This window comes from Plasmodium gallinaceum, assembly GCF_900005855.1.
Source record: "Plasmodium gallinaceum strain 8A genome assembly, contig: PGAL8A_v1_87, whole genome shotgun sequence".
NCBI lineage: Eukaryota > Apicomplexa > Aconoidasida > Haemosporida > Plasmodiidae > Plasmodium > Plasmodium gallinaceum.
In genome coordinates, this window is record NW_021628251.1 from 305,983 (window position 1) to 333,762 (window position 27,780).

The 27,780-nt window shown below is 18.1% G+C and overlaps 4 protein-coding genes across 4 annotated transcripts; 1 reads left to right on the forward strand and 3 right to left on the reverse strand.

Annotated features, from left to right (window-relative positions):
• Positions 1–689: 689 nt before the first annotated feature.
• Positions 690–19,641, reverse strand: PGAL8A_00280300 (conserved Plasmodium protein, unknown function; the record flags this gene model as incomplete). Its single annotated transcript, XM_028671797.1, has 2 exons — positions 690–877; positions 1,065–19,641. 2 exons carry the CDS (start codon positions 19,639–19,641, stop codon positions 690–692), a joined length of 18,765 nt encoding a protein of 6,254 aa, XP_028528414.1.
• A 2,612-nt stretch (positions 19,642–22,253) lies between these two features.
• On the forward strand, positions 22,254–23,278 carry PGAL8A_00280400 (conserved Plasmodium protein, unknown function; the record flags this gene model as incomplete). Its single annotated transcript, XM_028671798.1, has 2 exons — positions 22,254–23,093; positions 23,219–23,278. 2 exons carry the CDS (start codon positions 22,254–22,256, stop codon positions 23,276–23,278), a joined length of 900 nt encoding a protein of 299 aa, XP_028528415.1.
• A 488-nt stretch (positions 23,279–23,766) lies between these two features.
• On the reverse strand, positions 23,767–24,780 carry PGAL8A_00280500 (tRNA-dihydrouridine synthase, putative; the record flags this gene model as incomplete). The annotated part of the gene is made up of 1 exon (XM_028671800.1): positions 23,767–24,780. The coding sequence occupies one exon, from the start codon at positions 24,778–24,780 to the stop codon at positions 23,767–23,769; it is 1,014 nt and encodes a 337-aa protein (XP_028528416.1).
• Positions 24,781–25,594: 814 nt separating this feature from the next.
• PGAL8A_00280600 (conserved Plasmodium protein, unknown function) lies at positions 25,595–27,217 on the reverse strand (the record flags this gene model as incomplete). The annotated part of the gene is made up of 2 exons (XM_028671801.1): positions 25,595–25,650; positions 25,759–27,217. 2 exons carry the CDS (start codon positions 27,215–27,217, stop codon positions 25,595–25,597), a joined length of 1,515 nt encoding a protein of 504 aa, XP_028528417.1.
• Positions 27,218–27,780: the final 563 nt, after the last annotated feature.

Sequence of the window (27,780 nt, forward strand, 5' to 3'; positions counted from 1 at the left end):
AAAAAAAAACAGAAATAATAAAAAAGAAAAAATGCTAAATATTCATAAAAAGATAATATTTTTAATAAAAATATGTAAAATTTACTTTTATAGTATTTTTCTATTAAATTTTTAATATTATAAACTTTTAAAATTACAGATTATAATGTATATGTGCAACTAGTATATATATAGGAAAATGTAACTTATTTAAAAAAAAGCTAGAATTTACAATTAAAAGAAATAATAAAGACGTAGATTATTTTAATTTATATAAAAAAAGAAATATATTACATAAATTAAAAAAATTTCCTTTTTTTTTTCTTTTTTCTAATTATATTTTCTAAAAGTTTTCAAATTTAACAACAATAAATAATTTGCATGCATTAAAGTTTTGTCATGAGAACTTGTAAACTAATATTTTATTAATATATTTTTTTTTTTTTTCATAAGGAAATAACAAAAATGTAAAACAATTTTAACAAAATTTAAAAATATTCTCTGTATGTAAAAGTTATATAAAAAAAAAAAAGTATCAAAAATTAATGTTGTCTTATTCATGAGTAAGAAAAGCACAAATTTGCTTAACATTTAAACAAAAAAAAAAAAAATAAAATGAAATAAAAAAAAAAATATAAAGAAATAATATATAAGAAAAAATTGTAAAAAAAATATGAATTATATTTAATAAGGTATATATTTTATAAAATTTAAAATCCTTGAGGTAATACTTCCCATTCAGATGATTCATCATCATCTTCACTAACATGCTGCTTTTCGTCTCCCCATAAATTGAAAATGTCTTCATTAACTGATTTTATTTTTTTAATTTTAGGAATAACATTTAAAGAAAAACTTTTAAATAAAAATTCTTCGTAATTTGTATTGTCTAATCCATCTAAAAAAAATATAAAAAAAATATGAATAAAATAATAATTTGAATAAACATCATATAGAAAAAAAAAAAAAAAAAAAAAAAAAAAAAAAAAAAAAAAAAAAAAAAAAGATTATTATCAGTAATAAAAAGGTAAGTTTACTAATAGTTGTATTTATATATATATATATATTTTTTTTTTTTTTTTTACTGAAGGGATGAATATTTAATGAATTAAAAATTCCTGAATTATCGATACAAAAGCTATTGTCAAAGTAAAATGTTGAATATTTTTTATTTTGTACAATTTTAATTAACGCTTTTGGTATAGCTCTAATTTTATTCAAAGGTGGTTTATGCGGACCAACTGTTGCTATAAATCCTAAAAAAATTGTATTTGAAGAATTGAAAGATGATAAAACGGGTTTCCATATATGAAGACATTCATTTGGATTTTTAATTGAATAATCTTCATGCCATAATAAAAGATATTTTTTTGGGTAAGGAAAAAAAGTGTTAAGAATTTCTTGTGCTGAAGTACTTGTATAAATACTATTTATAGAGGTATCTGTCATTTCGAGTATTGGAAAAGTATTTTCGTATATTTTATTTGAAGCATAATGACCAGTAGTAATTTTATGTTTATTTTTACTCATCATTCCCCTATCTTTTGGTTCAATATTTTCTGCTTCATAAATATAAAATTGATCCGAATTATTTAATGGTTGCTTTATATCTTCTTGTAAATTGTGTGACTCGTTTCTATATGATTTGTTGAATCCAAAAATGTCACTTAATAAATCGTTCGCTGAAGATTTTTTAAAAATTTCTTGATCGTTAATATTTTTATTATAATCATAATTCTCTGTACATGCTCTTTTTTCATTATTCATAAAATTGGTTTCCTTATCTGTTGTTTCCTGAATAATTCTTTGATTTATTATCTTACCTGACCAAACTAATTTAAAATGAGAATGATCTGTAATTGAAAATTTGAAATTTTTCAAACATTTTTCTAAATATTTTATAAAATCAGCTACACAATTTTTTTTGTCATCAACATATAAATCTTTCTGATATTCTGATTTTTTTATATTTTCTATTGGGTTTAGTGAAAAACACAATTCTTGAAGGGTAATGTTTACTCCTAAAATATCATAGAGTACCTTGACCAAATTTTTATCATTTAAATTTAAATAGTCAAAAAGAATTTTAATATCTTGTGTGCTACAAATATAATCTAAATCTTTATCGAATATTTCTTGTATAGTTAACTGTTTTTTTTTTAAACTTTGTTTTACTTTTTGCTGCATAACTTTAAATGCATAAATATCACCATTTCCTTCAAAAAGTTTCTTTTCTACTATTTCGAATTCAATTTTTTTAGGAATTATAACATTTTTTTCTAGACTTTTGTAGTTTTTATTTAAATTTTCTTTTACAATTCTTCTTAATAAATATAATTCATTAAAAAAGTTAAATCGATCTTGAGGAGAATTAAAATTCAAATATTGCAACAGCAAATTAACATGAGAATCAATAAATTTTCTGTCTGAATTAAAAAATTTGCAAACACTGTAAACGATTTGTGTTTGCCTAGATAAGTATTTTCTTAAATTATTACTGTCAGTAATTTCAATAGGAGTAAACCAAAAATGGTAATTATATATATTTATATTTATATCGGAAAATAAATTAATATCTTGTCTGTTTTCATTTTTTTCATAGTTTTCTTCTTTTTCCTTTTCACATACATTTAATTTGTCATTTCTAACATTAATAGTATTTAATTTGTTGTGATCTGTTAATTCATCAATTTTCTTTTTTTCTTTTTCTAATTCATGTAAATTAAAAGTATTCATTTTATCCGTTTTGGATTCATTAAATTCTAAAATGATACTTGAAATATCATTATTCAACTCCCAATTATCATTTAGTACATTTCCTTGTGATATTTCTTCTTTTATGCATCCATCCATTTCATAACTTAAATTATTTACTTCACTATTATTATTATTTAAATTATTGTGATCAAAAATATCAAATATATTTAAATTATCATTTAAGTTATTGTTTGAATTGCTCTCATTAAATGACTTAAATGTATTTAATTCATCGTGACAATTTATATAATTTATGTTGTTGATTTGATTTAATGTATTATTATCTATTTTTGCTATATTTTTATTTAAAGAATTATTTATCTTGTTTTCCTTAACAGATGAAACAATTCCTGTTGAAAAAGCATCCATTATTTTTTCACTATTATATCTTTTATGAATATAATACCTCAATGTTTCCGCTTCTTGCAAATTAACAATAATATATTTTTTATTTCTATTACTAAAATACAGTTCTAACTTATTTAATATATTTGTAAAATTATTGAAATTTGTATTTTTATTTTTATTTTTATCCATATAATCATTTATTATTTTAGCTAAATCATAAGAATATTTAAAGGGATTGATGTCCAAAATACTTAATATTTCATCTATATTGTCTTCATTTAATATATTCCATATATTTTTTAAAATTTCTTTTTCTGAATGTAAATCATAATTATTATTCTCATAAAAATTTACATTATCTTTATTTTCATTATATATACATTCTAACACAACTAAGACATTTTTTAATTTCTTAACTTTTTTTGTATTAATTCCTTCTGAATTAATAAAATTTTTTGATACATAAACATACGAAGGAAAATTTAAATAAATATCATTAACACATACTTTATTCAATGGAATAAACAATGGATCATCTTTCATTTTCATAATTGTGTCCGTTATTTTATTATTTATTAATACAAAAGGCTTACTTAAATCTTCGTTTTTTTTATTAACTTTTTTTTTTGTTTCAAATAAATCTGCGTTTATATCATCAATTGTCCATCTATATAATTTATATTCCTCTTTTTTATATTTTATATTTTTTTTTTTTGGATCATCTGGGATTTTTTCTTCTTCTTTTTCTTTTTCCTTTTCTTTTTCCTTTTCCTTTTCTTTTTCTTTTTCCTTTTCCTTTTCTTTCTCCTTTTCTTTTTCTTTTTCTTGCTCATTTTCTAAACTAAATAAATGACTATCAATAGTATTATCATCATCACCATTATCTTCATTAGCATTTGTAAAAAACTTTTTATTAAGTAAGGTGTTATCTTTTTTAATTTTTTTTAGTTTTTCAAAAAGATCCAATATAATTTGAGAACAATTGCCTTTTGTAAAATCCTTACGTGGAAAAAAGGCATCAAAATACATAAAAATAGTTTTATTAGAAAAATCATAGTGTAAACAAAAATATCGATATAATATATTTTGTAGATATAATTCATCTTCATCATCAAAAATATTTTGAAATTTTTCAATTAATTGAACAATACATAATAGGGAGTTATTTTTTGACGGAACTTGTATTTGAATGTCAAAATCTATACTCGTATTAAATATATCTAAATAATCTTTATAATTTAAAACACCAATATTTATATAATTGTCAATTAACATTTTAATACTTTTTTTTTTAATAATATTTACAACACCATGCACACATAAAAGTTCACATTGTTTTATATTGTTATTTATATTATTTAAAATTAAATAATGTGTTAATTCTTTTAGTACATTCTCTTTTGTACTTTCATCTAAATATATACTATTATAACAATCAATTAAATATACATATTCTTCATTTTCATTACTTAAGTTAAAATTTTTTAAGTTTTCTCTCATTATTTTGTTCTTAATATTATAACGATTTTTATCTTCATCGTCATCTTCATAATCATCATAATCACTACTATTACTACTGCTAATAACAACACTATTATTATTTTCTGATTCTGTATGACTATCTTCACTATAATTTTTATTACATGCCTCAATAAATTTTTTTTTTTCCTTTTTAAATCTTTTAAAAATATTTTTTTCATTTAATTCTTCATCACATGTTAAATTTTTGTGGTTACCATTTTTTTTAAATTGTATATTATCATTGTAAAAATAAGAATAAATAATATCTTTAAATAAGTTAGTATTAATATTCATTAACTTAATCAGGCACAAAGGAATCAAAAAAAATATTTTTTGATTCATTCCTATGGATCTTAATCGAAAAACACCTTGACTGAAAGAAGATATATCATTACCAATATTAACAGTAACTAAACTATTTGCATTTACATATTGTTTTATATCTTGTCCAAAGGTGTTTATATGATCAAAATAAATAAATCTCTTTTTAATGGGAACATAACAATCTTGAAGAGGAATAATTTCAACATTAAAGTTAAAATAGTTTTCTGCTTTATCTCTGCATTTCTTACTTTTGGAATTTTTTATTGATTTTTTTTTATGTTTTTTTACTTTATCCAAAGAAATTTCATTACTATTATTTATCTCAGTAAAATTAGCACTCTTCTTTTCTTTTTCATTAACATAAAATTGTATATGTTTTTTATGATTTTTATGTTTTTTTCTTCTATTTTTTTCCATTGGTAGCATACACATATGTTTTCCGTTATCTATGTATATACAACAATCAATATAATCTAGAAATTGCAAAATATAATAAGCAACTTTTTTTGGTGAAATATTATTTATTAAATAACCTGAATCAATCAAACTGTTAAATTTAATTTTAGAATAAGCTAAACTTTTCAATATTTCAATAGGAGATATTTTAGATGGTAAAAAAATAAAATTCACTATGTTTGTATCATTTATAATATTTAAAATTGATCCTACTGTTTTCTTTTCATATTTACATTTATGTATTTCTTCAGGTAATATATCATTACTTGTACCACTATAACCTAATACATATTTAAATAAAATATTATTAGTTAAATCTTGAGAATTAGAAGATAATTGTTTTTCTGTATGTTTTATATGCTTTTCTAATATAATGCTTAATAAAAAATAGCTGATTAATAAAGGGTTTTTGCGCGTTAAATTATACAAGTCGTACAAAGTTTCATTATCATTTATATTTATTTTGTCAATACTATCTACATAATTACCCTTTTTTCTTTTTTTTTTTTCTGTTTTTCTTTTTATATTATTGTCATATAAAAAGAAATTAGTATTGTTAATATCTTTTTTCATTCTTTTAATTTTTGCTCCACTAGATTCTATTATTTCTTTATATAAATAATGCATATTTTTAATTTCATTTCTTCCATCTCTCGATTTTCTTTTATTTTTTTTTTGTTTTCTTTTCTTCTCTTTATTTTCATGATTTTCCATGTTTTTGATGTTGTATTCATTTATCTTGTTTTTTTCCATAATAATTTGTTCATTAAATATATTTTTATTATCTGTTTCCTCTAAGTTGTTTATGCTTTCATTTTTATTTAAATTTTTCATATTATTTTGAGTTTGTTTCTCTATATTTATTTTATTGTTATTATCACTATTAGATTTATCACTTTTTAACATGTCGATTGATAATGAACTTTGGTCTTCAATAAAACTAGTAGTTGTACATGTAGAATCTGTTGAATCATCACTTGATTTTAAGATACTTGAGGATTTTTTTTCTTTTTCTTTTTTTTCATTGTCTGTTTCCTTCGATGATTCAGAATAAAAGGAAAAATCTTCAGATTCACTTTGAATATGTTGATAATCTTTTTCTAAAGAATAATTATATAAAATATTTTTAAGAGTAAGTATAAAATCAAAATATCTCATACCTTGATATCTATAAGATAAAATAGTTAAAGAAACAACCACATCAACATTAGTGTATTCTGACATGCTTGAAGGAGTATCCTTTCCTATATATGGAACAGCTAGAAAATATCTACTTCTACTCATTAATACTTTACATTTATTTATTTGTTCTACTGATAAAATACCATAATGAACTGTATTTATTTTCGAAAATACAAAAGGCAATATACCATTTATATATAAACGGGAGAGATTTAGCATTTTACAAAATATATAATCTAATTCATTAATTTTTTCAAAAATCTTTGAATGGTAATCACTTGATAATATATGAAGATCCTCTTTATTCAAGTTATTTATTTCAGTGTTATAATTATTATTATTTATTTTTCTAATATTTAGCAATCTTCTTATGGTAGAATTACTTAAATTTTTTTCTTTTGTTTTACTTTTTATATTTATATCATTATATCCAATACACAGAGGAATGCATAGATATGATTCTGCAACCTTTTGAGATATTCCAGTAAATTTATAAGATAACAAAAAATAATAAACATACCTCGCTATTATCCATATAATATTATCATACCACTTAAAATTAATAATATGAAAATGAGGTATTAGAGAAATGTCATGATTTTTTAAACCTTTTTGTACTTCTTCATTAAAACTGTGTAATAAATTTTCTATATAATCTGTATTGGTATTAAAAGAAATGTTCATGGGTATAGTTAATTTTTTACAAATAGGATAAAAAAAGAAATCAATTAATATCCAACTTAATTTATATCTAAATAAGCTTAAATCTATATGAAAAAAGGATATATTGGCTCCAGGATTATTTAATTTTTTAAGTTGAACATTTTTAGTTGCCATTTTATTATAATTATTATTATTATAATCTGTAATTTCTTCTTTTTTGTATAATTGCGAAGTTAGGGTAGCATTAAAATTTTCAGAATTTTTTTTTTTTCTTTTATCTTTATTATAGATATTTTCATCATCAATATCATAATTTTTAATTTTTTTTCTTTCTTCTTCTTCTTTTAAATATTTTATGTGGTTGGCTATATTGCTATCGGTATAATTGTTATTCATAATAGAAATTTTGACATTTTTTATATCTACATTTTCATCTTTTTTATCATATAAAAATTTTAAATAAGGATTGTTCATGAAAACATCAGTGAAATTTCTTACAACATTAACTAAGTCTATATCTCTATTTAGACCATATGGCCAATGAAGTTCGCTTTTTAATGGATGTAAAACATTATCTATTTCATCAATTAATAAAATACTTTTATTTAATATATCAAATATTCTTAATGATAAATCTAGTTGTTTTTTCAATAAATTATAATCAATTATATAATGATTTCCACTTTTTGTATATTTTGTTGACATGGATGTATTTGTTTTCTTTATAGAATTTGTATTTGTTATATTCAAAGTATGATCCTCATTTTGAAAACCTAAAAATTTTGTTAAAGCATCAGTGATATGAGTTTTAGCTTTTTGTTTTATAATGTCAAATGTTTTAATATTATTTAATTCTTGAATTGTATAAACTAATTTTAAAAACAGGGATTTGATACAAGTTGGACTTGTCACTAATATATATTTATTTTCTAATGCACTGCATAAACTAATATATAAATCTGTTGTAATATTATTATAACGACTAAAATTGAAATAAAAAATATTTTTTTTAATAATAGAAGAAAATCTTGAACGGAATATATTAGTAGTAAAGTGAATTAATGGTTGAGGACACATATTAAATATGAGGAAATAATTTGAAAAAATTAGAAAAAATAAGGGAGACAACACAGTTGTTTTTCCTCCTCCCATTATTATTTGATAACAGTATTGTTTTTTTTTTTTTAGAAAATCTCTTTTTAATTTTTTTATCATTTTAACTTGTTTTTTTCTTATAATTAAATTGTTTGTATATTCAAATATTAATAATCTTGGATCATAGGTATAGTAATAACTTTCTTCTTTTGAGGAAGAGAACTGTTCATTTTTATTTATTTCAGTGAAATTAAATTTATCAAAATTATTTTCCATATTTGCATTTTTTTCATTTTCATTTTGGATTTCTGTCTTAAAATTTATGTATTTTTTTTCTTCATTATAATCACTTGAAAAATAACATGTAGATATATCAGAGGAATCTGAGTTATAAAGTAAATCTTTATATAAAATTTTTTTATTGGTACTCTTATTCCTTAATGTAAAGTAGTGCCTTTCTGTTAATGTTAACTGTGTTAATTTTTTTATTCCTAGCTGAATCGTAATAATAGCTTTATTTATTATTTTTTGTTGTTTATTTAAAATTTTGTTTAATAAATTTTCGTTGTGGTTAATGTTGGATTTCATAGTTTTCTCTTTTTGTTTCAAATGTTTCAATTTTATATTATAAATTTTAAATATATTTAAAATATTTATAACACTGCTAATGCAATCATGTAAAAAATTTTTTCTATTCATTATTAACATGTATAATAAAACAATATTAATGTACTTTTCAGAATTCTCCTTTTTTAAGGTTGGGTTTATCATAATTAAATATTCATATGCAAATTTTGACATAAAGCAACTTATTAAAATTTTCAAATTTATTTCTTTTTCAACTTTACCCAATATTCCGAATTTATATAAATAATAATCAGCAAACTCATATTTATCTTCATTACAAGTATTTTCTTTAATATTAGCAACATTTTCGCATAAATTACTTATATCCTTCATATTATTATTATAATAATTAATAATGCTGTTATTATTATCACTTCTATTTTTATCTTTCTCTTGACTATTATTTATTAAAAAAACTTCTTTTTCTTTCTCTTCTTTCTGAAATTCACCTTTTTCCTTATATACTAAATTATTATTTATATTTTCTCTTCCTTCAATAAATTCATTTATACATTCTAGTAATTTATTATCTCCTATAAATATTTCTAATAATATATCTTTTATACTTACAAACATATTTACATATTCTTTTAGTTTTTTAATACTACTAAAAGTCATTTTTATCTCTTTCGAATTGAAACCAATAAATTCATAATCCATTTTTTTTTTTTCGTATTCTAAATATCTATTATAATCATTTTTCATATTTTTTATAAAATTTTTTGAATATGTATTTTGACAAGACAAATTATTTTCTTCAAATTCAAAATTTAAAACATTTTTTGTTTTCAATGAATTATAGTTTCTTGTAGTGTTTTCAAAATTCATATTTTGAATATTTTCATTTTTATCATTACTATTACTATTATAATAATTATTATTATTACATGTTGTAATATCTCCATCACAATGTTTTATTTTTCTTAAGTATTTATACAGTTTTTTGAAGGGACTAAAACATAATTCATTTAATAATTCATAGTCAACATTTACATTATTTTTAATTTTGAATGGATATATAATTCTTTTTTCACATAAATAATCATCCACATTAATATTAATTATTAGACGATACATAAATACATTTGAAACAAAAATGTTAATATTATTATTCACAGTTAATGGAATGATGTTTTTGTTTATATTTTTATTTTTTTCCTTTTGAAAATTTTGAACAAATTTAAAAATATCATTGAAGAAGTTAAAAACAGCATCATTCGTCTTAAAAAAATTTAAATAATTTTTTTTCATTTTTTGATCATCTATTTTTGGTAATCTACTCACTATTTCTTGATGATTTATAATAAAAATAAATATATATATAATTTTACTATATTGACTTATATTATAATTATAAAAATATAAGTATCTTGCTAATAAATTTGCATATAAAAATGTATTTTCTCCTTTAATTATTTTTATATTTAGATTATTAATAAAATAATTATATATAATGAAAAAATTTTGTATTCCCAAACCATTTATTAATGCATTTAAATAATTCAATGCATCTACATTATTTTTATCTTCTAATTTTTTATAACTCATATTGTTTATTATATTTCCTATACTATCATATAAGTTTATATTCATAAATATATTTTCATCTATATTATTAATATATTTTACTGTTTCAATTTTGGGAATATTAATAGATACAACTATAGAATCTTTCTTTATACTTTTGTCTTCTTTATTAATAAAAATATCTTTCATATTTTTGAAATTATTTTTTACTTTTTCAAAATTTAATATATTTTTATAACTGCTATTTGTTTTATTTTCTTGTATTTCTAATTTAAGAGGATCATTATTTTCAAATATTTTTTTTTTTTTATATTCTATTTTATAATTTTTTATTTTGTTTTGATTTTCTAATTGTTTCATTTTTAAAATATTATAGAAGAAAAGGAGATTACAATTATCACATACTTTTTTTGATTCCAGTATGCTATTTAATATTATGAACCTATTATATATTATTTTATATTTATGTATATTAATATTGCAATTTTGATATAAAAAAATTTCCTCATCAATAGTTAATTTGCATTTTGCCTTAACATAAATTAAATTATTTATATAAAATGATATATCTTTAAGAATATCCCAATAAATAATAATTTCAATATTATCTAGTTCTTCTTCGAGTTTGTTTTCCATATGTATTTTTTTATTATTATGTTCATACTGTTTTTTTTTTTGTTTTTTTTTTTTATTTTTATTTTTTTTTTTGGTATTAGATTCGTTATCTTCATTAATTTTTTCTTGTACATTTAATTCTTTTTTTTTATTTTCTTTTTCTGATGATACATAATTACTATCAAATGATGATGAACTATTAGAAGAAGAGTAGTAACTATAACTATCACTACTATTGCTATTATTACTATTAATCTCCTTTTTTTTTGAATCTTTTGTTAATTTGTTATTTGATACATGCTTTTTGTTACAATTATTATCATTACTATTATATAAATTATTACTACTTGATTCATCATTTTCATTATTTTTATCTATATTCCATAATGACTTTACATAATTAAAGATGTTATAATAATTGTTAATATTCCACAATTTTTTTTTAGTATTTAATCTATGCTTCTTTTTTCGAAGAGTTATTTTAATTTGTTTAGATAATGTTAAAAATATTTTTAATCTACAGGCGCAAGAATCCACATCTGAATATATAGTATAATCACAGTAATTTAATATATTTAATAAGTATTTTATTTCTTTTATATCTTCCTTACATATACTTAAATTGTTACAATATTCTATTACTTCTTCGTGATCCTTATTTAAATATTTGTATACAATAAAAAAAAAGCAACTATATAAGTTTCTAAAATTTAAAAATAACTTAGAACTGTGAATAGACAAAATAATATATTGCAAAGAACAAGAATCATTGTGTATATTATTTTCATTAAATATATCAACATTTTTATTTATATCTGTATTAATATTAAAATTATGATAATATATTGTTACATACATATAATTTTTTAGAAGTACATTAATATGTTTTTCTAATAATGTACACAAATGTATATTTTTATTGTTAAATTCTTTATATAAATTAGATATATTTAAGAAAAAGGGTTTATTCAACAAAGAAACTAAGAAAAAAAAATCATTCTTACTATTTTGTAATAAAATAGTGTTATTCATTTTTTTAATAACATTATAAATATATGTATATTTTTGGATATTTCCATGATATAAGTACATATTTAATTCTTCAAAATAATATTTACACACATCCTTTTTATCACTATTATTATTATTATTATTAAGAGTATCATTATATACTTTTTCTTTATTATTCATTTTTATATCTATATTATTTCTTTTTATTGTTAAATTCAATCTTGGAATTTCAATTAAATCTACTGTGATACATGTTTTATTAATATCATATGGATTTTTTTTACTATTATAGGGTGATGAAAAACTATTATTATCAAATAGAGATGGTATACTTAATGTATAAATTAATATATTTGTAATGTGGTCGAATTTAATTAATATATTATAAAAATCTTTATATATATCATTATTTTCGTAACTTAAAATATTGATAATTGTTAATGCCTTAAATTCTTCATTGATTTTTAATGAAGTTATTTTATTAGAGTTTTTAGGTGTATTCAAAATATTAAATTTTTGAATAATACCATATTGAGAAATATATTTTGATTTCTTTTCATTTTTATTTAATCCATTTTTTATAATATTTAAGCTACTACTTTTTTTATTAAATTGGTCATCATATTCCTCTTTATCATCAAAAATTTTTATATAAATAATTGAATTTTTATTTTTTTTGTTTTTTTTAGTATTTTTTATCTCTCCTATTAAACTATTATTGGTATTATACCAAAAATTGTAATATTGTAATAATATATTTGGTATAAATGTTGATAAATAATGTGGATTAAGATATGTTTGAACTTGAATATTATTATAAATATTTCTGCATATACTAACATTATACTTTTCATATATATCTTTATTGTTATAATAGCAAAGACGCACATTGTTATTTTCAAAGTGATAATATAAATTTTTGCATCTATTTATACTTGTAGAAAAATAAGTTTTTTTTACATCACTACAATAATACAATTTTTTTATAAATCTATTAATAGAAAAATATATGTCATATATGTATATGCAATTAATATCTTTACGATATATTATTTCTCTTAATCCATATACTTCTAATTTAGTACTATTTTTTCTTTTCTTTTTTTTTTCTTTTTCTTTTTTATCTAAATCATCACTAGCATACATTGATATATTACTATTAAGTTTATTATTTTTTTTGTATTCTTTTTCACTTGTTCTATTCATCTTATTATTTAGAAGCTCTTTTTGATTTGAATTTATTGATTCCTCTATATTAGAATTATTTTCTAAACTTAAATTAGATAATGATGTACAACTATATGATTTGGAAGATTTTTCACTTTTTTTTTCATCCATATTTTCATCAGATATTTCTTTCATTATATCACTAAAAGAAGATTCCTCCGTATTATTAATTAAACTACTATCATATTGATTTTCTTCATATTTAAAGTTAAACAAACCCTCAATATTTTGAGTTTCATAGTTTATATTAAAAGATTTTATATCATTATAACCCTTATTTTTATTTACGTTATCATTTTTATCTAATATATTTGCTTTTATTTTATTTTCATCTACATTACTTTTATTACTTTTTGTGTTTTCCGTAATATTTTTACTTAATTCATTAATATTATATTTCCATATGATTCTTATATATACATCATTATTTTCTTGCTCATATAATATGCCATATTTTACTTCACTAGATAAGAAATTATAAAATAAATTAATATTTGTGTTATCATAATTATTAATATTATTATCTTCTTCATTTTTATTAGAAATAAATTTTATATTATTTAGAAAATTATTACTTTTGATTAGAAATATTTTTGATTTATCATACTCATAGCACATCAAATTTTTAATAGTTATTTTTTTAGAATTTCTCCATATTTCCAAATTATGCTTTTTTCCTATAATATTAAATGCACAAAAATTTTGATATGATTGAGTAATTAAAACTTTAACATTTTTTTTCATTTTATGCAATTTTTTTCTTTTATTAGTGTTAATATAACTTTTATTGTATATAAAAACATCTCTATAATTTTTAAATTTCTTAATATTTTCATTTAGAGTAATAATATTGTTGTCTTTGTATGAAAATGTAAATAACTGTAAATTTATTAAAATATTCTCTTCTTTAATAATTTTTTTTATATATTCTATGTACTTATTATTATTTAAAATACTGTATTTCTTTGCTCTATCATCTTTTCTTTTCTTTTTTTCAATGGTAAAAGAATTTTTCTTATTATTTTTAAAAAAAACGGGAAAATTTAAAAGATTTATAGAATTAGAATTGATGGATTCTGTGTCATGAAGAGGATTGCTTCTCTTTAAGTCTTTTTTACTAGTAATATCTTCATGTTCTATTGAATATTTATGACTTTTTTTTTTTTTTAATTTTCTTCTTATTTTACCAACGATTCCATTATTACCACTTTTTTTTTTTTTTTTCTTTATATCTTTCAATTTACTATTTTTCAATTTATTCAATGATGAAACATTCTCATTTTCTATATCTTCATTAATACTTTCATTTTTATTCATTAGTGTTTTATTACTATTTTTTATATTACAATTTTTTTCTTCTTCAATTGTAGATCCTTTTTCTTTTTTAATATCTTCATAATCAGATTTGTTCTCTTCTCTCAAATTAGTATAATTTGTGTCATCTTCATCTTCACTTTCTTCAGTAGAGGTAAAATCATCATCGTCACCATAGGATGTAGTAGATGTAAAATAATTTGAATTGTTTAAGTAATTTCCCATTTCTTCATCTACATCATCATTTTCTATTTGATTTCTTTTTTTATCGTCATTTATATTTTCAATAGTGTAAATTCCTACATGCTTAAATTTATGAGCAGGTAACCATTTTCTTATTATATTTTCATTAGATTGAAAATTTAAAAAAATACTGGAGTTATATTTATTTAAATTTTTATTATACATATTTTTATTATTATCATGAACACAAGCACACATATGAATAGTATGCTCAAATATAATATTCCTTTCCATTTCATGTAATTCTAAGTACTTCAGTAACATATTTCTCTGTTTATGTATTGATATAAAAATGTCACATTCACACAGAGAAAATGTTTTAATCATAGAGGAAAATGCATCATTTTCATTATGAGACCCTTTTTTCTGTTTCTCTTTTTTTTTATTTTTTTCAATTGACTCCTTATCAATGTTATCATTTTTATTAACAAATAATGATCCTAATCCATATATATATTTTAAATCAGAATAATTTGTTTCCGCACTAAAATTATAATAAGTTAATAAAAAAAATATTGAAGATAATATATTTTTAACATTATTCATATTTAATTCTTTGAATTTTATGTCTCTATATATTAACAAAATACATCCATGATATATACATGAAGTAGTTATATCATTCCTTTGTATGGATAATTTAATATATCTCAATAAAATATCCACTACTTCATTTTCTAACTTTTTCTTTATTTTCTTATAATATTTCTCTAGGTTTAATAAAACAATATCGGAGCAATATAATTCATTTTTTATTAATTTTTTTTTAAGTTTATTTAAAAAATAAATTTTTTTTTTTCTTTCTTTGTTATCATTTGCTTTCTTATTATTTTTTGTATTAGGATCATATTTTTCTGGTGGTATCATATTTCCTTTAATTAATATATTTTTTATATTTGCTAAATTTTTTCTTATTTCCTTATTAGTTTCAACAAGTAATTTTATATAAGAATTGACATATGTGCATATCATAATTATAAAAACCATAATAACTTGTTCACTACTATTATTTTCATTATCAAAACTGAATAATAAATCTAGATATGAATAAATACTACATAGTATATTTTTGGGACTATAAATTAATTCATTAATTAGTAATCCATATTTTGTTGCAAATATATTTCTATCTTTTGAAGGAATATAATTATCTTCTTGTACTAATTTATATTTATTTTTAAATATATAAGGTTCAAACAGAATACATAATAACAGTTGTTGTATATCAAAACAGTGAAAACTTTTTATTCTATTTTTATCACAAAAAAATTCTAAAATCAATGGTATTCTAATATATGGTACTGTTAAATATTGAAGTAAAATTTCTACATCTCTTAAATCTAAAGAATAATGAAAAAAAGGAAGATCATTTACATATAAAACATCTAATTCATTTTCAATATAAGTATTTGTATACATATTAGGGTTAGAATATGTTAAGATATAATTGTCCTTTTTGTTTTCATGTGATTGTATGAATTGATATATAAAAGAAAAGAAATTAAATTTGGAATTCTTAGGAGGGCATAAATATCCACATATGTCAATTTTTTTATTAAAAACACTAATGTTTAATTTATTTTTGTATGTAAATTTTAAATTTATATCATTATATTTATATAATTTGACTGGAGGTAATTTTTCAATATATGGACACATAAAAGATTTAAATAAAAATACCATATCTCTTAAATGATAAAATTCTGGAACTAAATCTTTAAATAATTGATTATCACCACAATAATATTCTATTATATGATTTTTTTTTCTATCTAAACCTAAATCTATACTTATGTTTTCTAATATTTCAATTTCACATATACTTATGTCATTGCTTTTTTCAAATAAAAACAATTGATTGTTTTTGTCAATATTTTTTTCATTAACTTTATAAAAGTATTCAATAATGTCTGACCTCATTATATTTAATTTGGGATTTATTATTAAAAAAAAATTACTAAAGCATTCAAATACTGAAACATCAATACAATAACCTGATAACTTTATTTTCTCATCCGCTTCGTGAACAAATTCATCCAAAGAAGAATAATTATCATCTTTATCACATACATAAAAATTTGGTAATTTTTTTGAATAAATGTCATTAGTTTTATCTTCAAATATTATATCGTTTAATAAATTTTTAGTATTCATTTCTTCATTAATGTAATTGTTTTTATCATATAATTTATTTGATGTAATTTTTTTTTCCTCATTAGAATTATAGCAACTATCACTGTATTTTCCTTTTTCATTCATAATTATTTTTTTATTACTTTTTTTATATTTATTTTTATTTACTTTCTCTTTATTCATAAAATATTTTGTTTTTGTTGTGAAACCATTATAATGAGTAGAAAAGGGAGAACATATGTCAGTACATGGAACTCTTAAAAGAAAATCGTATAAAAATAATAAAATCGCACAATTGATAATTTTATACATTATTATTTGTTTATTTTCACGTAAAGAACATGATATAAAATATATATTATTATACAAACGATATATTTCATTAAAAATTCCTATTTGTAAAGCTCTTTTTAATTTTTTACATTTGGATAAAAAAATGAAATGTCTTGTTGATGGAAATATATTATTTAACACATGACTAATAAAAGAAAAAGCTAATAAATAACAATGTTTAATGTAACTTTTTTGATTTATTAAAATACTTGTAATTAAATTGGTTTGGTATAATATGATATATAAATCATTAAATGATTCTATTATCCTTTTTGAAATATAGAAAGAAATAGGAATATTAATGTCTTTTTTAATTTCTACTTTTCTGTAATTTTTATATAATTCTTCTTCATATTTAATAAATATCGGAAACTTAATAGAATTAGTATAATTTCTTTGTTTTATTACATCTGTGTTCAATGTTAAATCCGAATATAATTTTAATTCCATTTTATTATACATAAATTTGATAAACAATATTTTTTTCATCATTTCATTCAAAATATTATTATTTATAATTTTATTAATATCATATATACCTATTCTCATTTTACAGAAATATAAATGAAATAATATACACATCTTTCTTATACTCATATCTAGAAAAACAAAAAAGGCATGATCTATTTTATTAAGATTACAATTTGTAAAATTTTTATTAGAAGAATGTTGTTGATTTATTATATTGTTATTATTATTATTATTATTATTATTATTATTATTATTATTATTATTATTATTATTATTATTATTATTATTAATCTTTAAATTATTTATTTCATCTTTCTCTCTTTCTTTATAATCAATTTTTAATAAATCATCACACAATTTTAAAATAATACTATAATAAATATAAATTTTAAATATCTCAATATCCTCTTCTTGGATATTCATAACTTTAAGCATATATATAATACAATAATATAAACTCACTGAAAAAGATGTAAACTTACTCTTATATATGTTAACATATATACCTCCATATCTATCATCTTCATCTTTTGTTTTTGTTGTTTTGTTATCTTGTATATTATTATTCACTTTTTTATCATTATTTATGTCTATTATATTTTTACTAAAAATGTTATTTTTTTTCTCATTATAATAATCCTTATCTGAATTGAAATCAAATGGATTAAAGTAATTTGTGTTATTCTGCTCTTTATCATTGCTATTTATATATTCCTTAAAATCAAAATTATTCAAATTATCAAAATCTTTTATATTATTTATATTTTCGAATGCATTTAAATTATTTATATTATTAAGATTATATAAGTTATTTCTTCCACTAAAATCATCTAAATTATTTAAGTTGTAAGAGCTATTCATATAGCTTGATGAATTTTGTTCAATTGGATTTTTTGTAGAATCATTATAAATATTAAAGTTGTAAGTATGTTCTTGATTATTCGTGTTATTATTATTGAAAGTTCTACTGATATTATTATTCATATCTTTTGTTACTTTATGATCATCTATTTTTATCGTTTTATTATCATAAAGGTTCCAATTGTTAGTTAAAAAAGAATTATTTAAATAAGGTAGTAATATTTGATATAATATATCAACATTGTCATGATTTGGAAAAATATATAAACGATATAAACATAACCAAAATAAAGAATTCGTTAAATAATTCTTTGTAATATTTTTAATGCATAATATTACATCTCTTAATATGATACCTAAATTATCTGTTTCGTCAACTTTAAATGAATGGTATTGAATACCATATATAGAATTATTTAAAACTGAAAAACTATATAAATTATTTTTTTTATGTATTATATACAAAATTTTAATTAACATTTTTTCTTTTTGTAAATAAAAACCTCCTGGTAATATTAAAAAATTATTTTCATTTAAATTTTCAATTTTATTTATTATATCTAAAATAAATGTGTACAAATTATTCACGTCTAAATATCCATCTTTTCTATGATTATATGTGTAATAAATAGAATAAATTCTCAAAAACAAACTATAATCACAATTATATAATTGATTTTTGATAAAATTAAATACATCAAATAATTTTTTATAATTTAAGTTATTATTTATAGTAATATTACTATAGCTAATTTTGCTTAATAAGTTATCTATTAAATGAACAAACATGCAAATGTGATTGCTGATATTAATACTTAAACTCTCTATTTCATTGTCATCTTTTTTTTTTTTTATTATTTCATACAAATTGTCTTTTGTACTTATATTTAAATCATAAAAATCTTCACTTAAAAACTCCAAGGAATACGTATTATTCCATATATAATCACCCATTATTTTACAACATAAATTTTCAATTGAATATAATAGGATATAATAAAAAAAAATATATATAGGGGTATTTAAAATTTACATTTTAATAATAAAAAAAAAAAAAACATGAAATATTTTCTTCTTTTTTCATTTTGTATAGAAAATTATAAGAAATATATATTTAAATTTTAAAAAAAAGGGGAATATAGTTTATGTATATAAATACATATTTATATAAATGTATATATATATATTTATTGTTATATATATATAATATATATATATATATATATTTATGTTATTAAATAGGTGTTCATGTAGTTTTCATAAAAAAAATTATCCTTTTGAGGAACATTTCAATACAAAAAAAAAAAAAAAAAAAAAAAAAAAAAATAGGTATATTAATAAGTTTACACTTATGATAATAAAAATTAAACAAAAAAATATTTGAAATAACTTTTGATTTAAAATTAAAAAAAAAAAAAATATACTTTAATTTTTTTTTTTTTTTTTCTTTTCTCTATTGGATATGTATACACGAAATTTTCCTTATTTTATATTTTATAAAATATTTCTTATTCATAAGATGTAAAGATAAAAAAAATAAAGAAATAATAAAAACTTAAGAATATATGTAAAAATTATACAAATAAATAAATTTACATTTTTATATTTAGTTTAGTATAAATACTATTTATTTTTAATTATTATTATTTATTATTTTATTATTATTTTTTTTTTCATTATTTCATATTTTATTAGTTTGAAGCAAAAAATACGTAAGATGTTGCAAATATTTTAGTATAATATAGTGCCATAATGCGGTTTCATAAACAAAATGTTTTTTCTCTATTAAGAACATTATATGCATACACATAACGTATGCAAATCTAAATTTTTAATTACAATTTTTATTTCAACCTAAAATTTAACATTTTTATTTCATTAGTGTTATTTTTGTTATCTCGGATAATTTTCTTTCCTTTTTTTTTTTTTTTTTACATTATTGTTGTACTTACATTTGCTACACTAAAATTACAATTTATTAAGAAAAATAATAAATAAATCATAAAAATATTATTTATTTTAATTATTTTTTATTTTCTATTTATTATATTTTCATATAAATGTTTTTTTTTTTTTTATTATATTTTATTTTTTTTTTTTTTTGTTCTTTTTAGAATGACAGGCAAAATGTGTATGAAAAATATAAAATTTTATATTTACAATTTCTTTTAACATTTTTTAATATAAAAAAATTTCATTTTTTTAAAGTAAAATATCATAATGATAAATAAAAATCAAAAATTAAAACTAAAATATCCAATATATATTTTATTATGAACATATTAGTTTGGTAAAATTTTACCAAAGTTTATTAAATTAAGAAAAAAATTCATTTAAATAAAAAAAAAAGAAAAGTAGGTTTTTTAGTTTTCTCATACATATTAAAATGATTTAAAGGAAAATTTTTTAAAATTATCACTATTTTTTGTATCATTCAAAAAAAAAAAAAAAACAAAAGAGAAAATGAATATGTATGATCTGATACACACTTAAATTATATTCCATTACCATATATTAGTAATATATTTATTTCATTTATAAATTAATAAAAAAAAAATTTTTTTTTTTTTTTTTTTGTTTGTAGAAAAGAAATTTTAAATTAATAGAATAAGTATTACTTTATATTTAATATAAATAATCTATATATAATTAATATTTACTTATGTTTTTAGGCAACTGGAAAAAAAAATAAAAAAAATACATTTAAGAAAAAGAACAAAGTTTGAAATATTTTTTCTTTCTTAAATTGTAAAGTCTAAATTTTAGTAAAACTTAAATATTAATATATATTATTAAAAAATAATTATTTTTGTTAATTATATTTATCTTTTTTTTATTTATATGTTTAGTATTATTTACACACTCTTAACATTTTTTTTTTTTTTTAATAATTTTCTGTCTAATAGGAAAAAAATTATAATAGAATTTTCAGTCTTTTTATTATTATTCAAACAAAAGTTTTAATAATTACTACTTTCCTTTATTATAAAATTTTAATACATTTTTGTAATATTTAATTTAACTCTCCTTTTCTTATTATAAAATACAATAATGTTATATACCTATATTATAACAACATTTTTAATTTAAAATTTTTTTTTTTTTTTAAAGTATAAAACTGACTTAAAAAGAGAATTTCATGCTGTCTTAGAAAAATAGAATTATTAAAAATTTTTTTTTTGAAATAATTTTAATATTGTGATACATATAATTATTTATAATTATAAATAAATCTTCTATTCTTTTTCCTTTTTATTTAGTTTTTGTGCCTTGTAGTTAATCTCATTCTCTCTTTTTTTTTATATTCTTTGTTAAGATTTTTATAGTTAAATTTATTTTTAAATAAATATTATGAACGTTGAAAAATATAAGAAAATTTTGAATATAAAAGTAAAACTCTTTTATTAAAAATTTTTTAGTTTTTAAAAAAAAAGAATTTTTATGTAGATATGTAATCTTTAAGTAAAAACGTATATTAATTATAAATGTTCTAACTATTACAATTTTATTTTTTTTTTTTTTTTTAAAATATTCAATATATAATATTATATAAAAATACGTTTAAAATGAACAAATATATGAGTTCAAGTAGTACTATTTTAAATAATAAAAAAAATGTAGAATATTTTATGAAAAATAATTTAGATGTAGATAAAAGTATCGATGACATAAAAAATAAAAAATATGAGGAAATTTATAGTGAAATAAAAAAAAAATTGATAAAATTAGAAAATACTTTTTTAGATAAGGTGTTATTACAAGTTAAAAAAAAAAGCGTTGCTAGTAAAAATAATTCTGTTGAGAAGTTGGCTATAAATGAATTAAATAAATATAAAAAGAATATTGAATTATTAAAAAGTAAAGTAAGTGTAGAAGATAATACAGATAAGATAGTAAAGTTAGAAAATAAGTTAAAGGAAAATGAAGAGATTCTACAAAAACTAAATAATGATAAAGAAGGTTTAGAAAACATTTCAAAGCAGCAGTTAAAAGCATTAGATGAAATATGCTTAAATGAAACTCAATTATCTATACAAACAAAATATGAAGAGATTAGTCAGTTGAAGGAGGATTTAATAAATTTAAAAAATAAATATAATGAAAATGAAAATATTTTAAAAAAAAAACAAGAACAATTAATTAATTTAGATAATCAATTAAAAAAAAAAATTCTGTCTATTAAAAATGCCAAAAATAATAATAGTAATATTTCAACATTAAATAATAATAAAAATATGTCAAATAATCAAATTCAAACATTAAAAACGCAAATTGATATGATAAATAGTCATATATCTAACGATGAGTTAATTTATGAAGATAAAATATATGAATTAGAGAAAAGTATAAAATCATCTGAAAATGATATTGAATTTTTAAATTCACAAATTGAGGAGATAAAAAAAGTAAAAAGCAAAAAAAAAAAAAATATATTAAAATTAATATTAACCTAAAATATTCTGAAAATATTTATAAAATATAAATACATTTTAAATATATTCCAATATATATTATTTTTAATTTTTTTTAGAATAACGAAAATATTTCCTTAGACATAAAAAAAATGAGAAGACAAAAAAAGGAAAAATAAATTTTCTTAAAAAATAACAGGATTTCTTTTTTTTTTATTTCATTTTTTAATATAATGTAATAGAAATATTATAAAAACCATAATAAAAAAAAAAAAGAAAATATTATACACCTTATATAACAATGATATAAATTTAACATGAGAAATGTTGTTTATTCTTTTTTATAATTAAAAAATATGAAAAGAATAAAAATTATTATTTATTAGGAAATAGGACAAAAAAATAAAATAAATTAAAAAAAACAAAGTTTTAAAAGTTTAATTTTTTTCAATTTTTAAAAACAAAAAAAAAAAGGTTCATATATATTAAATTATAGTAAACAAACTTTAGATGAACATTAATTATATTGCATATATATATGTTTTTTTTTTTTTTTTTTTTTTAATAAAATTGCCATTTAAATTATAATTGTAATAAAAAAGAATAAAATAAATAATAGATCTATGTATAAAAATATATGTAATTTTTTTAATTTTTTTTTTTTTTTTTATAAATTTTTTCTGTATCTTCTATACCAACTATGAGGTGATTCCATTAAGATACCCATTTTCTTTTTTTCATTTAAAATTACTTGAAAATTTAAGTAATCATTCAAAGTATAACAATTATTTAATAAATCCCGTAAGTCTGTATGTATTTGAAAATATTTATAAAGCATTTTAAATAAATGTCCCTTTAAATATTTCGTATTTGATTCATATTTTAAAAATAAATCATAATATTCATTAACTATATCAACTGTATCAATATTTTTATTAGAAAAAAAGTATGGCTTCTCGAGCAAAATTTCAGCACACATAACTGCATCTGCTTTTGTATAATTTAAACATTTTTCTATATCTTCAAAATTTTCAATAGATCCATTTGCAATAATTGGAATATTTAATCTCTCTTTTATTATTCTTATAATTTCATAATCACAATTTTTAATATTTTTTCCCTTTTCTTCTTTTGTTCTACCATGAATAGTGATCATTTGAACATTACGACTTTGTAAATCATAACATAAATTTAATGTTTTTTGATAATCTTCATCAATTTTTCTAATTTTACAAGTAATGGGAATATTACAATTGTTAGTAATATTAGAGACTAAATTAACAACTTCATCATGTTTATGTAATAAAAATGCTCCATAATTTCCTTTTTTAGCAATTTGTTGAGGACATCCAAAGTTTAAATCTACTGCATTTACATCTTTTTTAATAAACTCAATTGCATCTAAAATTATTTTGGAATCATTTCCGCAAAATTGACCTATTACAGGTTTATCCTCTTCACAACTTTTAAAATTACTTATTCTATATTTTTCTTGTTGAGCAAAATTTTTTGAATGTAACATTGGTGTAAAGGATAAATGACAATTATATTTTTTACAAAGTAATCGAAATGCTAATTCACTTAAATCAACCATAGGAGCTAAAATATATTTAGGTTTTCCAATTTTTTCCCAAAATGTTTTTTCATATTCTTTTTTATGCATATATTCATCAGAAATCATTTCTTTAAAAAAATAAAAGATAATATAAATATATATATATATTTATATACACTTTTTTTTCAACAAAACTTTAATTCTTTATATTAGCAAATTTTTTATACTTTAATATATTCTTTATACAATTCAGTGCTTTTCATATAATGGTATATCTTCTTTGAAAATTTATATTTTTTAAATATTTTCATTAAAATTATTTCTTTCATATATTTGTTTTTAGTAAAAATTTTTATCTTTAATCTTCATTTAAATTAAAAAAAAAAAAAAAAAAAATTATCATATTGATAAGCAAAATTCATTGATGAATTATTTTGTTTTTATAGATTTCTGTATTTTTTATAGAATTTTTAAAGTTATCCTTTCTTCAAGATGATTTTCTTAAAAAAGCTTATAAATTCTTGTTAAAAAAAAGTAGAATTAAATAAAAAAATAAAAAATGAAACATTTTTTTTTAATTTTATAAATAATTTCAAACAGTTTAATAAAAGCTTCAATATCTAAAAGAATATTTTTATAACTATATAAAAAAAAACTTTTTTTTTTTATATAAAAAAAAAATAAAAATTTTAATAAAGTGAATTCACAAACATAAAATTTTATACTGATATTTATAAAATAATATAATTAAGATATATTCAAATGTATTTTAGAGGTATAAATTAAAATTAAAAAATAAACAATTTACTATATAAAAATAACAATAATATGATAGCTAAAGTATAAACAAAAATCTCTTACGGAAATTAAAAATTATAAAAGGTTGAGTAAAAAGGAAATGTATATGATTATTTTTATTTTTATTATTTTTTTTTTGTTTTTAATTTTCAATATCTTCTATAGTAGTATGCTTCCAATAGTTTATTAAACCAATATCTAAAAATCAAAACAAACAAAAAAAAAAAAAAAAAAAAAGTGAGGTATTATATAATTTGTATTTATAAAAAATAAAAAAAGATGTAAACAAATGGTTGTTTTTGTTACCTAATTCATTTTTGTCTTCAAAAAAAGAATGATCAAAAGTTGCAACTTCTTCATTTAAATTATTATCATCACCTAATTTGATCTGATGTAAATACCCTTTATTTCTATCAACAAAAACAATAAAATTTTGACTGTTAATGTTTAAAAGCATAAATGATAAGATATTGTAATCTAATGTAAAAAAAAAAATTTTTTCTTTATTAAAATTTATAAAAGCAGAGTTTTCATTTTTAATTAATGGTATAATCATAATTCCCTTTAAATTTTCGATTGTTGCAAATATAGAATATGTGTTTTCATTAAAATTTAAAATATTTACAATAAATTTATATTTATCTAAATTAATCGAGTTGTTAAAAAGTGATTTTATATCAATAAATTTAGACAAAAAATTAAAATCAAGATATATATAATCAATAACTTCTTTTGTCTTAATATTCCATAAATATATATAACCATCAGCTGCAGATGAACAAAATGTCTTTTCGTTTATTAAAAGAACAGATGTAATAAATAGTTTATGATTTAAATAAAAGTTATATATTTTATTAAGTCTTTTATTTTTTATTATTCTAATTTTTTCATCTCTATCTCCTATAATCAAGAACTTTTCATCATAATACAACGATATCACAGTCGAATTACATGTTAATGTTGGATAAAGAAGATTTTTATTTTGAAAACATTCAAAATAGTGTTTTTCTAGTTTTTCTTTTATATCATTCATTTTTTTTACATTTTTTAAATTTAATACATCGTTATTTTCAGTGTTAGTAGTCTCTATGTCACTTTTTATATCACCATTATTATCTAACATACAGTTTTCTAAATTTTCATTATATATGTGCTCAAAATCCTTCATAAAAAATAAATCTTCATCTTTTTCATTAACTTCACTTAATGAATCATATAAATAAGTCAATTTTACAATGTCTTCATCTTTTTTCATTATAAAATCATTATCTATAATTTCGTTTTTATTTTTTTCATTTATTAAATTACTTTTGTTCCGTAAATTGTTTAAATCATATATATATATATCGCCATATTTATCAATTAATAATATTTCAAATTTATTTGTTTCTTTTTCTATATATTTTAGGAAATAAGCTTTAACTATTTTTTTTTTATGTATTATTTTCTGAATTATAGACCAGTTTTCATCATAAATTATTATAATTTTGTCATCTCCTGTTGTTAAGAAATATTTCTTATTTTCACTTATATCTAATGATCTAATAGCATTTTTATGTTCTTCAATTTTCTTTATAAATTTATTCTCTTTTTTACAAAAAACCAGTAATGTATTACCGTATCCATAAATTATTTGATTTTTATTAAAAATAATTGGTGAATTTGGTATACACGGATAAATATACTTTTTCTCATGATCACTTAAATTTGTACTTTTTGAACCCAATGAAGTATTTAACGAATTGATTTTTTGCCTTTTTTTCATTTATAGAAAACTCAAAGTAATTTATTGGACTTTATACTATTAATAAAGAAAATTTTTATTTATTACTATTAATAATTCTATAGTATTAAAATAATTTTAATAATTTCTTAATTAGAGAACTATTATAATTCAAAATTAAAGAAAAAAAAAAAAATTAATAGATTTTTATTACTACTGATTTAATTGTATGTTTGTTAATTTATAAAAAAATATTTAAAAGTTTGTGTAAATAAATATGGAAATATATAAGTGAATATTTAGGTACAGATAAAAGGTAAAACGTAAAAAAAAAAAAAATTTAAATAAAATTTTATAGAGATATAATTCATTTCTTTTACTTTAATTTGGTTGAACAATTATATATATTAGAATAATTTTAATTATATATTTTATTAAATTTTTTTTTTTTTTTGTATTTTTTATAATTTTAAATTATATATCACTTATATTTATGTATTTTTTTTTTTTTTTTTTTTTTTTTTTTTTTTTTTTTTTTTTTTTTTTTTTTTGTATTTTTATATATAAATTCGTGAAATATATTATTAAACATATTCATTTACGAG